The 15,184-nt window shown below is 53.0% G+C and overlaps 1 protein-coding gene across 1 annotated transcript in view; it reads right to left on the bottom strand.

The window, feature by feature from the left end:
* Positions 1-11,172, bottom strand: part of SORL1 (sortilin related receptor 1) — a 265,489-nt gene extending 254,317 nt beyond the window's left edge. The window contains 1 exon segment of the mRNA XM_073657402.1: positions 10,935-11,172. Coding sequence (XP_073513503.1) covers positions 10,935-11,135 — 201 coding nt within the window. The 5' untranslated portion in view covers positions 11,136-11,172.
* Positions 11,173-15,184: the final 4,012 nt, after the last annotated feature.

The raw sequence follows: 15,184 nt of genomic DNA, 5'->3' as shown, positions 1-15,184 counted from the left end.
TCCAGAGGAGAGCGGCCCTCCGTGTACCCAGTCTCTCATACTCCAGAGAACGCACCTTCACCAGGTCACCGAGTATGGTCCTAAACACATCGTCCACTGGGAGGATTTTCCGCTGCGTCGATACTAAGCACCGTGCGTTCCACGTGTGATACCTAACCACTGCGCTAACTAGAAAAAAGGTGCAGCGGTCCCGACCACCCAGGTCCCCGAATGCTCCATAGGCCCATTCCGCATAAGAGAGACCGGCCAGCCGGGGCCAGCCAATGGAGGCGCCCACCCTGTTGTACACCTCTGTGTTAAAGGGACAACGAAGCAGGAAGTGGTCCATGCTTTCAAGCATGGTACCACAATGCTCCCGATGACAGTTCCTGTCCTCAGAGCTCCTACACTTCAGATTGTCCCTCACACACAGTTTCCCATGGAAGCAGCGCCAAGCCATGTCCCAAAACTTCGAGGGGATCCTGATAGAATTCAAAAGATGCAGACCCACCCCAAGATCCCGACTTGGGCAATCCCTGAGCACCAGTGGCCTCTGAAAATGGGTCAACAGAACCCTTTTGTCAAGGAGCTTCCTTGGCAGAGTCCTGACCTCCCACATTCCCAAACCCCACAGGCGAATTACCTTCAGAACCACGGTAGCGTAAGCCGGGAGATGTCCATGCGGTGTGCGGAGATCCTTCACTTGCCCTCCTGTCTCTCATTCCTGGAAGAAAGGCTGAAACCATCCCTTACAGGAGAATACCCACGGAGGAGCCCTCTCTTTCCAGAGGTCTGCAATATTGATCTTAATGAAGGAATTCACAAGGAATACCACAGGGTTGACCATACCCAAACCTCCTAGTCTCCTCGTACGTTAAGTAACCTCCCTCTTGACCAGATTCAGTTTATTCCCCCATAACAGTTGGAAAAACAAACTGTAGACCCGAGTCCAGAGAGGCTCCGGCAAGATGCACACACTGCCCAGATAGATCAGCAAAGGGAGCAGGTAAGTTTTGATCAGGTTTACTCTTTCCCTTAGGGTCAAAGACCAACCCTTCCATTGGTTCACCTTCTGAGTGGCGATCTCTAGCCTGCTGTCCCAATTTTGTTTGGGGTAATCCCCCTGGCCAAATTCGATGCCAAGAACTTTTCCAGAGAGTTTGGGTTCTGGAAGGGTGTCCGGGAGATCAAAACCAGGATCTCCTCCTCCCAGCCAGAGACTCACACACTTATCCCGGTTGATCTTAGACCCGGATGCCTCCGAGTAGCGATTTACCTCTGACATCAGCCATTCTGCCTCCCCATCAGAGGAAACAAAAAAAGGTGACATCATCGGCATACGCCACCACTCTCAGAGTGGCTTCCGGTGCTGCCCGCTCCATCTCGATCCCAGCCAACGGTCCACGCTCCACCCTTCTAAGAAGTGGGTCAATCGCAAACACGTACAGCAGCGGGCTCAAGGGACAACCCAGGCGAACACCACACCCAACCTCAAAAGAGCTGCCAATCCAACCGTTCACAAGCGGGAAACTCTCTGCCCCAGCGTACAAGGTCTTAAGCCAATCAACGAACCCCCCCGGCAGGCCATACCTCAGAAGGACAGACCAGAGGTACTCATGATTAACCCGATCAAACGCTTTTGCCTGGTCCAATGACAGCATGTACCCCTTCCAGTGGCCAGCCCTACCCTGCTCCACCGCCTCTCGGACACAGAGTACAGCACTAATTGTACTGCGGCCCGGAACACAGCAATGCTGGGCTACCGAAAGGAGTCGGGGCACAAATTTCACCAGCCGATTAAACAGCACCTTTGCCAAAACCTTCCTGTCTGCATTGAGAAGCGCTATGGGATGCCAATTCTCAATGCAAGATGGGTCCTTACCCTTTGACAAGATGATCAGGGCAGACCTCCTCATTGACTTTGGCAGTGTGCCCGAGGAAAGACACTCATTGAATACCTCAGTCAAGAGGGGAACCAAGGCGTCCTTAAAGGTCTTAAAGAATTCAGATGTTAAGCCATCCGGACCGGGAGATTTCTTCAGGGCAAGCCCTTCAATCGCCAACTTAACTTCCTCTTCCCTGATCATCTCTGTCAAAACGCCAAGAGAGGGGTCTACCCCTGGTTCGGGGACGGCTTCAGCCAGAAAAGCCGACATCTCATCCCAATCCAGATCCCTCTTCCCCAAGAGGTGCGAGTAGAAGGATCTGACGACCTCCAGGATCCCCGATCTGGATCTTTTCAGGGACCCCGCAGTGTCAACCAGTCCTGTAACAACTTTACTATTCACTGACATCTTGCAGTTTCTGTAAGGGTCGGGCGAGCGGTACTTCCCGTAATCCCTCTCAAAAACCAAAGATGCGTGTCTATCATACTGACACCTCATTAGCAAAGATTTCACTCTGGAGATCTCCTCGCGGCTACCTCCAGTTGAGACAAGATGCTCGAGTTTCCTCCTCAGGCCCTGATACAGGCGATACCTGTCCAGGCTCCTGAGGCTCGAGAGCTGGCGGAAGAATCTCGCCACCCTTTTCTTGAACATCTCCCACCACTCTGACTTACTACTACAAAGATCCAGTAAGGGTACCTGGCTCTGAAGAAAATCCTCAAAGGACTGTCTTATCTCCGCTTCTTCCAAGAGAGACGAATTGAGCCTCCAAAAGCCTCTTCCCATCCGGGGGGTCTCTGTAACATTCAGAGAAAACAAAATCAAACAGTGATCGGAGAACTCCACCTCAACAACAGATACTGCTGAAGAGACGGCTTCCTCCTTTAAATAAAACCTGTCTATCCCGGACCTACAGTTACCTCTATGATAGGTGAACCCCTCGTGGCCTGCGGTGTGCCGGATGTGGACATCCACCAGGCGAGCCTCACTAGCTATACTATTAAGGGACGACGCTATCATAAGTCAGCTTGTCACTGGAACCTCCTCTATCCCGGGGCCTCGTGACAGTGTTGAAGTCCCCTCCAAAGACGACCTGCCGACTCGTAAAAAGGTAGGGCTTGATCCTCGTAAAGAGACACTTCCGGTCCCACTTAGATTGGGGACCATAGATGTTAATGAGCCGGAGCTCTTGTCCCTTCATGAGGACATCTAATATCAGGCACCTCCCCATTTCTAACTCAATAACCCGTCGACATTCCACCGATGCGGTAAAAAGGACCGCCACTCCGCTATACAGCTCGGCCGCAAGAGACCAATAGGAGGGCCCGAGTCTCCACTCCCTCTTAGCTATAAACACCTCTGCCATATTTGGCAGCCTGGACTCTTGCAAAAAGAAAATGTCAGCTTCAACCCGGCAGAGAAAATCAAAGGCCGCAAATCTAGCCATATTTGACTTAATGCTGGCGACATTAATGGACGCCAGCGTCAACGGAGTGGGTACCGCCATCATTGGTGATTAAGTTAGACGGCTTTCCTCTTCCCACTCCCCTTATCCTCTGCCTCAGACGAGGAATCCTTCCCCCTCTTTAATGACACAGAGGTGTCCATTTCAGCATTTTTCCTTCTTTTCTCGTCCTCGTCTCCGGACTCTGGGCCAGTCCCTCCCCCCAAGGACCTTGCATCCCCAGGAGAAGGAGACTCGGCACCCCCTGTAAGCTCCGCTGAAGCCGGAACCTCACCCTCGGCCTCCTCCTCAGAGGAAGAGATGTTATCAAGGGCTTGGAACCGGTTAGAAAGACCAACCAGAGGGGAGTCAGTTTTACCTTCCTTAGGTACCTTGGTCAGAGCGGGAGAAGATGTTTTATCTCCCTTGTTTCTCTTCTTTTTGGTGCCGAGCTTACGCTTGTTCTCTAGCCACCGCTTATTATCCTCATCCATACTTTCATAATGGGAGGATTCTGAAGCAGAGGCAGTTTCCTCCCTGTGGATCCTCCTGACCTCCTCATCCAACTCATCATCCCTCGGGGCCTCAGCAGCAACACTGGCATCCAGGACAGGGGCTGCCCCGGTAGCCCGGGGCTCACCCCGCTCCCTCTCCTGTCTGCGCTTGTCTAGACGCCTCAGCTGGGCAGGCGTCTTTTTATTGCTTTTCTTCCCTGGCCCCTCAGCTCCCCCACCCCTGCTAGTCCCCTCCCCAGCAGAATCGGCCTCACGGCTTTCTCCCACCAGGGTCTCGACTGCATTAGCGAAGGAGCGAGGACAGCGGCTAAATGGGTGGCCTAACTCACCACACAGGTGGCACCTAATCTCCACACAAGAGGCGGCAAGATGGCCGACACCCCCACACAACGCACATTTCTGCACAGTGCAGTTTGCACTGAAGTGTGTGGGGTCGCCGCACCTGTGACAGAGCTTCGGTTGCCCCTGGTAGAAGACCAGGATACGATCCCTACCCAGGAAGGCAGACGATGGAATGTGGGCAACCGTACCACCTGAACGCTTAAGTTTTACCATAAAAGTCCAGGCCCCTGACCAGATACCAAACTCATCGCGTTTTTTCTTTGGCATCTCCACCACCTCTCCAAACCGACCAAGCCACGTCATGATGTCATAGCAAGAAAGCGACTCGTTACGAGTCATCACGGTCACTTTCTTGATCTGGTTTTGGCGAGACACTGCCTGAACGGCAAAGTCTCGCCAGCCGGGCTCATTTTTTGCCAACTCATAATTCGTCCAGAAGAGCTCAAGCCCCTCCGGCCGAACAAAGCTGACATCAAACTCAGGCGTGGAATAGGGATGTATCAAGGTGTAGATGTCAATCGCCTTGAAGCCCATCCTCAGCAGGAGCGCCACAACTTTAGACCTTGGAGGACATGCATCACTGCCCCTCCACCGAAGACGGGCCACATTCCTACGCACACTGCCTGGCCCAGCTGTTGGGAGGGACCACACTGTATCCCCCCCTTTTTGCTCTCAGAGGGCCCCGAGGCCATGCCCCTCTATCCAGAAGGATAGATCAACCTCTCGACCCTCTACCATTAGTGATCTCTACCCCTTCTTTAGAGCCTCCAGAAGGCACCGTTGCAACATGCCGTTCCCAAATCCCGGAGACGAGGAGGAGGAGGATGCCCTATTTGCCCCAGCGGTGACACTGGCATAACTCTGGACAGGTGTTGTCACCACCGGGGGGGCAACCGGTCCAGTGACTACATCAGCCCCAACAGCATCACCATAGAACTGGAGGCGACCTCACCCCTGGTCTTGTGTGTGCCCTCCACATCAGTCGGTAATTTCCGCGGTTTTGCATTTGTGGTAATGCGCCGCTGATCTTTAGCGGTTGTGAGGCGCCGCTGATCTTTAGCATCAGGATCTTCCTGACCAGCGGCGCCAACACAAAATAACACTTTTGTTGGAGGACTGGAACGCTCAGCCCCAGCAGCCCCTTCACACTGCTGCCGCTCCTCAACTAAGTGATCAGCGGCAACAGCATTCAGAGGCACCGAGGCTACCGGAGCTGCCCCCGACACCGGGCCGCTCCCCCCCTCCCACTGAGGAGCGCACCACAGCATCGTGGCCTGACGGAACGCCCGCCGCCGGGCAGCCCTCACTGTCCAGCCTCTCGGCTGATGCACCTTCTGCTGCGTCCCCGCTACTACAAGCAGAGACGGAGCTCTGCGCCTCACTACCGCGCTGTGCAATCTCCCCGCGCCTTTGCACCGGATCCACAGCAGAACCCGGGCTGGGCTGGGCTGGGCAACGGGGCTTATACAGCGAGCTGAGCCTGCTGCTGTACAGGGTACAGGGAGGGGGGCATAGACATAGCTTACCACTTCCTGCAGCTTTGGCTTGGTCTTCTTTGCCTTTTTGTGGCCCCCAGGTGCCTCTTCTGGTAGATCGTCACCAAGATGGAAGTTTTGGAGGCACACTGAGGACTCCAGGAGCTTAATCTCGGCCATTAGCGCCCCTCCATGGCAGCTGCTGTCACTGTCCTCCCCAGAGCCGGCAGAACTGTGACCGGATGCCATTGCCGCCTGTCCTGCAGGGAGCTCGCTGCACGTGGCCTGCGGGTGACTTTGCAGGCTGCCAGGTGGGGCTTTCTGCTGGTCATCATCACTCTCATCATCCACCTGGCTCTCAGGCTGCAGGCCCATCTGCCTTTGCTCTCGGTTATCAGCCATTTCTCTGAAGCGGTCTTCATTAATTAGTTTTTCCTTAAATGGACCACTCTCCTCTCTGATGACAGCTTTCCTTATTTCCAGCACATGAATCTCACTGGTGAGCCTCTTTACCTCCGCCTGGAGTTTAGCCTTCCTCGATTTGGAGGCCCCTGCAGCTTTGGCGCTTGTGCAGCGCAGCTCCTCCCGAAGCCTCCTGACAAACTTACTCGCATCTTCATACTCACGGAGGTGGATCATGACCCGGGAGGCATAGGTGGACACAGACTCACGGGGATTTTGCAGCCCCCAACCTTCCTCAGTGAGGTCGGCCTCATCTCTGTAAGCACTCAGCTTTCCTCCAGAAGGAGCACCATCATGCACGCTGTCAGGTTTTTCCTCCATGCTGGAAGCAATGCGGCTTCTAGGAGTCTCCATAGGCCCGGGGGGAGTAGGAGCCACATTCCTGCGACTCCTGGTGGAGCGTCTCACCCCCGAGTCCTCCGATGTGCAGACCGGTTGCTGGTTTCTCCTGCCCCCCGCCGGCCTGGTTCGGGAAGCAGAAGCCTGGGACTTGGCTCCATCACTCATCCCAGGAAACCCACTCCCTCCCTGGGTAGGAGAGAGAGCAGATCCCCAGGTGGAGAGGTGTTGGTTCTCAGGAGAGCTGGAGCACACAGCAGGATCTGCAGCCACCACACCCGTAATCAGCACACTGAGCAGCAGCTGATCCAGAGCTGCACTCACTATTCTGCCGATACAGTCACTGTGTTCATACATTACATTACTGATCCTGAGTTACATCCTGTATTATACTCCAGAGCAGCACTCACTATTCTGCTGGTGCAGTCACTGTGTACATACATTACATTACTGATCCTGAGTTACATCCTGTATTATACTCCAGAGCTGCACTCACTATTCTGCTGTTGCAGTCACTGTGTACATACATTACATTACTGATCCTGAGTTACATCCTGTATTATACTCCAGAGCTGCACTCACTATTCTGCTGTTGCAGTCACTGTGTACATACATTACATTACTGATCCTGAGTTACATCCTGTATTATACTCCAGAGCTGCACTCACTATTCTGCTGGTGCAGTCACTGTGTACATACATTACATTACTGATCCCGAGTTACCTCCTATATTATACTCCAGAGCTGCACTCACTATTCTGCTGGTGCAGTCACTGTGTACATACATTACATTACTGATCCTGAGTTACATCCTGTATTATACCCCAGAGCTGCACTCACTATTCTACTGGTGCAGTCACTGTGTACATACATTACATTACTGATCCTGAGTTACATCTTGTTTTATACTCCAGAGCTGCACTCACTATTCTGCTGGTGCAGTCACTGTGTACATACATTACATTACTGATTCTGGGTTACATTCTGTCATTCTTCTGCTGAAGCAGGAGGCTCAGGATGAACAGTGGAAGACATGAACAGTAACACTGCAGCTTCTCTGATCGTCATGTGAGTCCTGGAGTCACCACAATGATATATAGGGGGCGGCGGTGGCGCAGGAGACAATGGCGTTTCCGCTCTGGTACCAGTGTCACCGCTCTCAGCTCTGCTCAATATAAATCAATAAAAGCTTCATAATAAAGAGACAAGCGGCAGCGGTGGACTCTGTTCCGGGCGTCACATGACGCCATCAGAGCAAAGCGCTGCAAGTAAACACGGGCGAGAGGAACACATTATGCAAAGGCCGTCATACGGAACAATAACCCATTATCAGCGCATGATGGGAGTTGTAGTAGTGCAGACCATCACACCGAGAGGGACAGCGCGGGATAAGAGGGGGTGACAGTGCAGCAGATATGAATGCTGGGTTGTGTGGGTACAGGAGAGTATACAGCAACTCCAGAGACACACAGGGCCCGGAAACACAGGGCCCGGAAACACAGGGCCCGGAGCCCCGATGGGGACAGTGAAGATCATGTCTGCAAAGCTGTACACAGGCCCCGGAACACAGGCCCCGGAGCCCCGATGGGGACAGTGAAGATCATGGCTGCAAAGCTGTGCAATCAATGGCGGTATATAAGAGAAGAAAGTAATAAAACTAGGAGGCAGTATACAGGGGGAAGTGCAATATACAGCACACAGCAACCCCCCAGTATAGGGGGGCATTGTATACATACGTATATACACAAACAGCAGTATAGGGGGGCATTGTATACACACGTATACACACACAGAAGTATAGGAGGGCATTGTATACATACATATATACACACACAGCAGTATAGGAGGGCATTGTATACATACATATATACACACACAGCAGTATAGGAGGGCATTGTATACATACGTATATACACACAGCAGTATAGGGGGCATTGTATACATACGTATATATACACAGCGGTATAGGGGGGCATTGTATACATAAGTATATACACACAGCGGTATAGGGGGCATTGTATACATACGTATATATACACACAGCAGTATAGGAGGGTACTGTATACATAAGTACATACACACAGCAGTATAGGAGGGCATTGTATACATACGTATATATACACAGCGGTATAGGGGGGCATTGTATACATACGTATATACACACAGTAGTATAGGGGGGCATTGTATACATACGTATATACACACAGCGGTATAGGGGGGCATTGTACACATCAGTATATACATAGCAGTATAGGGGGGCATTGTATACATACGTATATACACACAGCAGTATAGGGGGGCATTGTACACATCAGTATATACACAGCAGTATAGGGGGCATTGTATACATATGTATATACACACAGCGGTATAGGGGGGCATTGTATACATACACACAGCGGTATAGGGGGGCATTGTATACATACGTATATATACACAGCAGTATAGGGGGGCATTGTACACATCAGTATATACATAGCAGTATAGGGGGGCATTGTATACTATACATAAGTATATATACACAGCGGTATAGGGGGCATTGTATACATACGTATATACACACAGCAGTATAGGGGGCATTGTACACATCAGTATATACACAGCAGTATAGGGGGCATTGTATACATACGTATATATACACAGCAGTATAGGAGGGTACTGTATACATACGTATATATACACAGCGGTATAGGGGGGCATTGTATACATACGTATATATACACAGCAGTATAGGAGGGTACTGTATACATACGTATATATACACAGCAGTATAGGAGGGCATTGTATACATACGTATATATACACAGCAGTATAGGAGGGTACTGTATACATACGTATATATACACAGCGGTATAGGGGGCATTGTACACATCAGTATATACACACAGCAGTATAGGAGGGCATTGTATACATACGTATATACACACAGCGGTATAGGGGGGCATTGTATACATACGTATATACACACAGCAGTATAGGGGGGCATTGTATACATACGTATATACACACAGCAGTATAGGGGGGCATTGTATCCATACGTATATACACACAGCAGTATAGGGGGGCATTGTATACATACGTATATACACACAGCAGTATAGTGGGGCATTGTATACATACGTATATACACACAGCAGTATAGGGGGGCATTGTATACATACGTATATAAACACAGCAGTATAGGGGGGCATTGTATACATACGTATATACACACAGCAGTATAGGGGGGCATTGTATACATACGTATATACACACAGCAGTATAGGGGGGCATTGCATACATACGTATATACACACAGCGGTATAGGGGGGCATTGCATACATACGTATATACACACAGCAGTATAGGGGGGCATTGTATACATACGTATATACACACAGCAGTATAGTGGGGCATTGTATACATACGTATATACACACAGCAGTATAGGGGGCATTGTATACATACGTATATACACACAGCAGTATAGGGGGGCATTGTATACATACGTATATACACACAGCAGTATAGGGGGGCATTGTATACATACGTATATACACACAGCGGTATAGGGGGGCATTGCATACATACGTATATATACACAGCAGTATAGGGGGGCATTGTATACATACGTATATACACACAGCGGTATAGGGGGGCATTGTATACATACATATATACACACAGCGGTATAGGGGGGCATTGTATACATACGTATATACACACAGCGGTATAGGGGGGCATTGTATACATACGTATATACACACAGCAGTATAGGGGGGCATTGTATACATACGTATATACACACAGCGGTATAGGGGGGCATGGTATACACAGCAGTATAGGGGGCATGGTATACATACGTATATATACACAGCAGTATAGGGGGGCATTGTATTCATACGTGTATATACACACACAGCAGTATAGGGGGCATTGTATACGTATATATACACACAGCAGTATAGGGGGCATGGTATACATACGTATATATACACAGCAGTATAGGGGGGCATTGTATTCATACGTGTATATACACACACAGCAGTATAGGGGGCATTGTATACGTATATATACACACAGCGGTATAGGGGGGCATTGTATACATACGTATATACACACAGCGGTATAGGGGGGCATTGTATACATACGTATATACACACAGCGGTATAGGGGGGCATTGTATACATACGTATATACACACAGCGGTATAGGGGGGCATTGTATACATACGTATATGCACACAGCGGTATAGGGGGCATTGTATACATACGTATATACACACAGCAGTATAGGGGGGCATTGTATACATACGTATATACACACAGCGGTATAGGGGGGCATTGTATACATACGTATATACACACAGCGGTATAGGGGGGCATTGTATCCATACGTATATGCACACAGCGGTATAGGGGGGCATTGTATCCATACGTATATACACACAGCGATATAGGGGGGCATGGTATATGTATATACACAGGTGTCAGCCCTCCCGGCTCCTCCTCACCTGACCGTACAGCCGCACTGGGTGCTCGGCGCTGGGCTGCGGGCTCCTCCTGCTCCGCTCTCCGCTCCTCCCGGGTCCCTGGTACCGGGCGGTCACTGTGCCCTCCCCAGCAACGGCGACCCCCAGACAGAGCATCCACATCCCGGCCACCGAGAGCGACCACCGCCGCCGCCGCCTCCTCATCGCCTCACACTCCGCCATCTTCTGACAACACGTGACCCCCCCCCCCCCAACACCGCCGCCTACCGGAGACACGTGACCTACCGGTACCGGTCACCTCACCGCGAGCCACGGCACCCGGCGCTGGGCCCCCCTCGCCTCATCCCCCTAGAAACATGCAGGGATCGGACGCATCTCCCAAACATCAGTCACCTTCCCCCAAACCCCCTCCCACTTCATGTCTCCAGGTATCGGTCACTTCGTCGTCGTCCCCCGATATCTCCAGGTGTCGGTCATGCCCCCCCCTCCATTGTCTCCAGGTGTCAGTCACGTCCCCCCGATGCCTCCAGGCGTCGGTCACGTCCCCCCGATGTCTCCAGGCGTCGGTCACGTCCCCCCGATGTCTCCAGGCGTCGGTCACGTCCCCCCGATGTCTCCAGGCGTCGGTCACGTATCCCCGATGTTTCCAGGTGTCGGTCACGTCCCCCCACACATGTATCCAGGTGTCGGTCACGTCCCCCCGATGTCTCCAGGCGTCGGTCATGTCCTCCCAAAGGATCCAGGTGTCGGTCACGGTCTTCCCGATGTCTCCAGGTGTCCGTCACGTCCCCCCACACATGTATCCAGGTGTCAGACACGTCCTTTCCGATGTCTCCAGGTGTCAGTCATGTCCCCCCCACCCCACCCCCGTTGTCTCCGGGCGTCGGTCATCTCCTTCCCGGTGTCTCTAGGTGTCGGTCACGTCCCCCCGATGTATCCAGGTGTCTTTCACGTCCCCCCCGATGTCTCCAGGTGTCGGTCATGTCCCCCACCCCTCGATGTTTCCAGATGTCGGTTACATTCCCTCCTAATATTTTCAGGTGTCCACATCCCAACCCCTCCGATATCTTCAGGTGTCGCTCACGTCCCCCACCCCTCAATGTCTCTAGATGTCGGTCACGTCCTTCCCGATGTCTCCAGGTGTCAGTCACATCCCCCACCCCTCGATGTCTCCAGATGTCGGTTACATTCCCTCCTAATATTTTCAGTTGTCCACGTCCACTTCCCAGCCCCTCCGATATCTTCAGGTGTCGCTCACGTCCCCCACCCCTAGATGTCGGTCACGTCCTTCCCGATGTCTCCAGGTGTCGGTCACGTCCCCCAACCCTCGATGTCTCCAGATGTCGGTCACGTCCTTCCTGATGTCTCCAGGTGTCGGTCACATTCCCCACCCCTCAATGTCTCCAGATGTCGGATATGTCCTTCCCAATGTCTCTTGGTGTTGGTCACGTCCCCCCGATGTCTCCAGGTGTCCGTCACGTCCCCCCCCCCATGTCTCCAGGTGTCCGTCACGTCCCCCCCCCGATGTCTCCAGGTGTCGGTCATGTTCACCCCGTTGTCTCCAGGTTTCAGTCATGTCGATCACGTCCCCTCGATATATCCAGGTGTCCGTCACGTCCTTCCCGATGTCTCCAAGTGTCGGTCACGTCCTTCCCGATGTCTCCAGGTGTCCGTCACGTCCCTGCCAATGTCTCTAGGTGTCCATCAGGTTCCCCCTCCCCGATGTCTCCAGGTGTCGGTTACATTCCCCCCTAATATTTTTAGGTGTCCACGTCCACCTCCCAACCCCTCAGGTGTCGGTCACGTCCTTCCCAATGTCTCCAGTTGTCGGTCAAGTCCCCCACCCCCCAATGTCTCCAGATGTCAGTCACGTCCTTCCCAATGTCTCCAGGTGTCGGTCACGTCCCCCCCCCTCCCCCCATGTCTCCAGGTGTCGGTCACGTCCCCCTGATGTCTCTAGGTGTTGGTCACATCCTTCTCAATATCTCCAGGTGTTGGTCACGTCCTTCACGATGTCTCCAGGTGTCCATCACGTCCCCCCCAATGTCTCCAGGTGTCGGTGACGTCCACCCCATGTCTCCAGATGTCGGTTACATTCCCTCCTAATATTTTCGGGTGTCCACCTCCCAACCCCTCCAATATCTCCCAAGTTTCGGTCACTACCCTTCCAATATTTCCAGATGTCGGTCACGTCCAGCTTCCCTGCAATATCTCCAGGTGTTGGTCACGTCCCTCCTATGTCTCCAGGTGACGGTCATGTCCCGCCGATGTCTCCAGGTGTCGCTCATGTCCCCCCGATGTCTCCAGGTGTCGGTCACGTCCCCCCGATGTCTCCAGGTGTCGGTCATGTCCCCCCCCATGTCTCCAGGTGTCGGTCACGTCCCCCCCCCATGTCTCCAGGTGTCGGTCACGTCCCCCCGATGTCTCCAGGTGTCGGTCATGTCCCCCCCAATGTCTCCAGGTGTCGGTCACGTCCCCCCCCCCATGTCTCCAGGTGTCGGTCATGTCCCCCCGATGTCTCCAGGTGTCGGTCACGTCCCCCCCGATGTCTCCAGGTGTCGGTCACGTCCCTCTTGATGTCTCCAGGTGTCGGTCACGTCCCCCACCCCTCGATGTTTCCAGATGTCGGTTACATTCCCTCCTAATATTTTCAGGTGTCCACGTCCCAACCCCTCCGATATCTTCAGGTGTCGCTCACGTCCCCCACCCCTCGATGTCTCTAGATGTCAGTCACGTCCTTCCCGATGTCTCCAGGTGTCGCTCACGTCCCCCACCCCTCAATGTCTCTAGATGTCGGTCACGTCCTTCCCGATGTCTCCAGGTGTCGGTCACATCCCCCACCCCTCGATGTCTCCAGATGTCGGTTACATTCCCTCCTAATATTTTCAGGTGTCCACATCCACTTCCCAACCCCTCCGATATCTTCAGGTGTCGCTCACGTCCCCCACCCCTCGATGTCTCTAGATGTCGGTCACGTCCTTCCCGATGTCTCCAGGTGTCGGTCACATTCCCCACCCCTCAATGTCTCCAGATGTCGGATATGTCCTTCCCGATGTCTCTTGGTGTTGGTCACGTCCCCCTGATGTCTCTTGGTGTTGGTCACGTCCCCCCGATGTCTCCAGGTGTCCGTCACACCCCCCCCCATGTCTCCAGGTGTCGCTCACGTCCCCCCCCAGATGTCTCCAGGTGTCGGTCATGTTCATCCCGTTGTCTCCAGGTTTCAGTCATGTCGATCACGTCCCCTCAATATATCCAGGTGTCCGTCACGTCCTTCCCGATGTCTCCAAGTGTCGGTCACGTCCTTCCCGATGTCTCCAGGTGTCGGTCACATCCCCCACCCCTCGATGTCTCCAGATGTCGGTTACATTCCCTCCTAATATTTTCAGGTGTCCACGTCCACTTCCCAACCCCTCCGATATCTTCAGGTGTCGCTCACGTCCCCCACCCCTCGATGTCTCTAGTTGTCGGTCACGTCCTTCCCGATGTCTCCAGGTGTCAATCACGTCCCCCACCCCTCGATGTCTCTAGATGTCAGTCACGTCCTTCCCGATGTCTCCAGGTGTCGGTCACGTCCCCCAACCCTCGATGTCTCCAGATGTCGGTCACGTCCTTCCTGATGTCTCCAGGTGTCGGTCACATTCCCCACCCCTCAATGTCTCCAGATGTCGGATATGTCCTTCCCAATGTCTCTTGGTGTTGGTCACGTCCCCCCGATGTCTCCAGGTGTCCGTCACGTCCCCCCCCCCATGTCTCCAGGTGTCCGTCACGTCCCCCCCCCGATGTCTCCAGGTGTCGGTCATGTTCACCCCGTTGTCTCCAGGTTTCAGTCATGTCGATCACGTCCCCTCGATATATCCAGGTGTCCGTCACGTCCTTCCCGATGTCTCCAAGTGTCGGTCACGTCCTTCCCGATGTCTCCAGGTGTCCGTCACGTCCCTGCCAATGTCTCTAGGTGTCCATCAGGTTCCCCCTCCCCGATGTCTCCAGGTGTCGGTTACATTCCCCCCTAATATTTTTAGGTGTCCACGTCCACCTCCCAACCCCTCAGGTGTCGGTCACGTCCTTCCCAATGTCTCCAGTTGTCGGTCAAGTCCCCCACCCCCCAATGTCTCCAGATGTCAGTCACGTCCTTCCCAATGTCTCCAGGTGTCGGTCACGTCCCCCCCCCTCCCCCCATGTCTCCAGGTGTCGGTCACGTCCCCCTGATGTCTCTAGGTGTTGGTCACATCCTTCTCAATATCTCCAGGTGTTGGTCACGTCCTTCACGATGT

Source organism: Phyllobates terribilis, unplaced genomic scaffold (assembly GCF_046119375.1).
Source record: "Phyllobates terribilis strain yellow unplaced genomic scaffold, ASM4611937v1 Scaffold_12__6_contigs__length_324123572, whole genome shotgun sequence".
NCBI classification, from domain to species: Eukaryota; Metazoa; Chordata; class Amphibia; order Anura; family Dendrobatidae; genus Phyllobates; species Phyllobates terribilis.
Note: the sequence above shows the minus strand (reverse complement) of the source record. Positions and strands in the feature narration are given on the sequence as shown.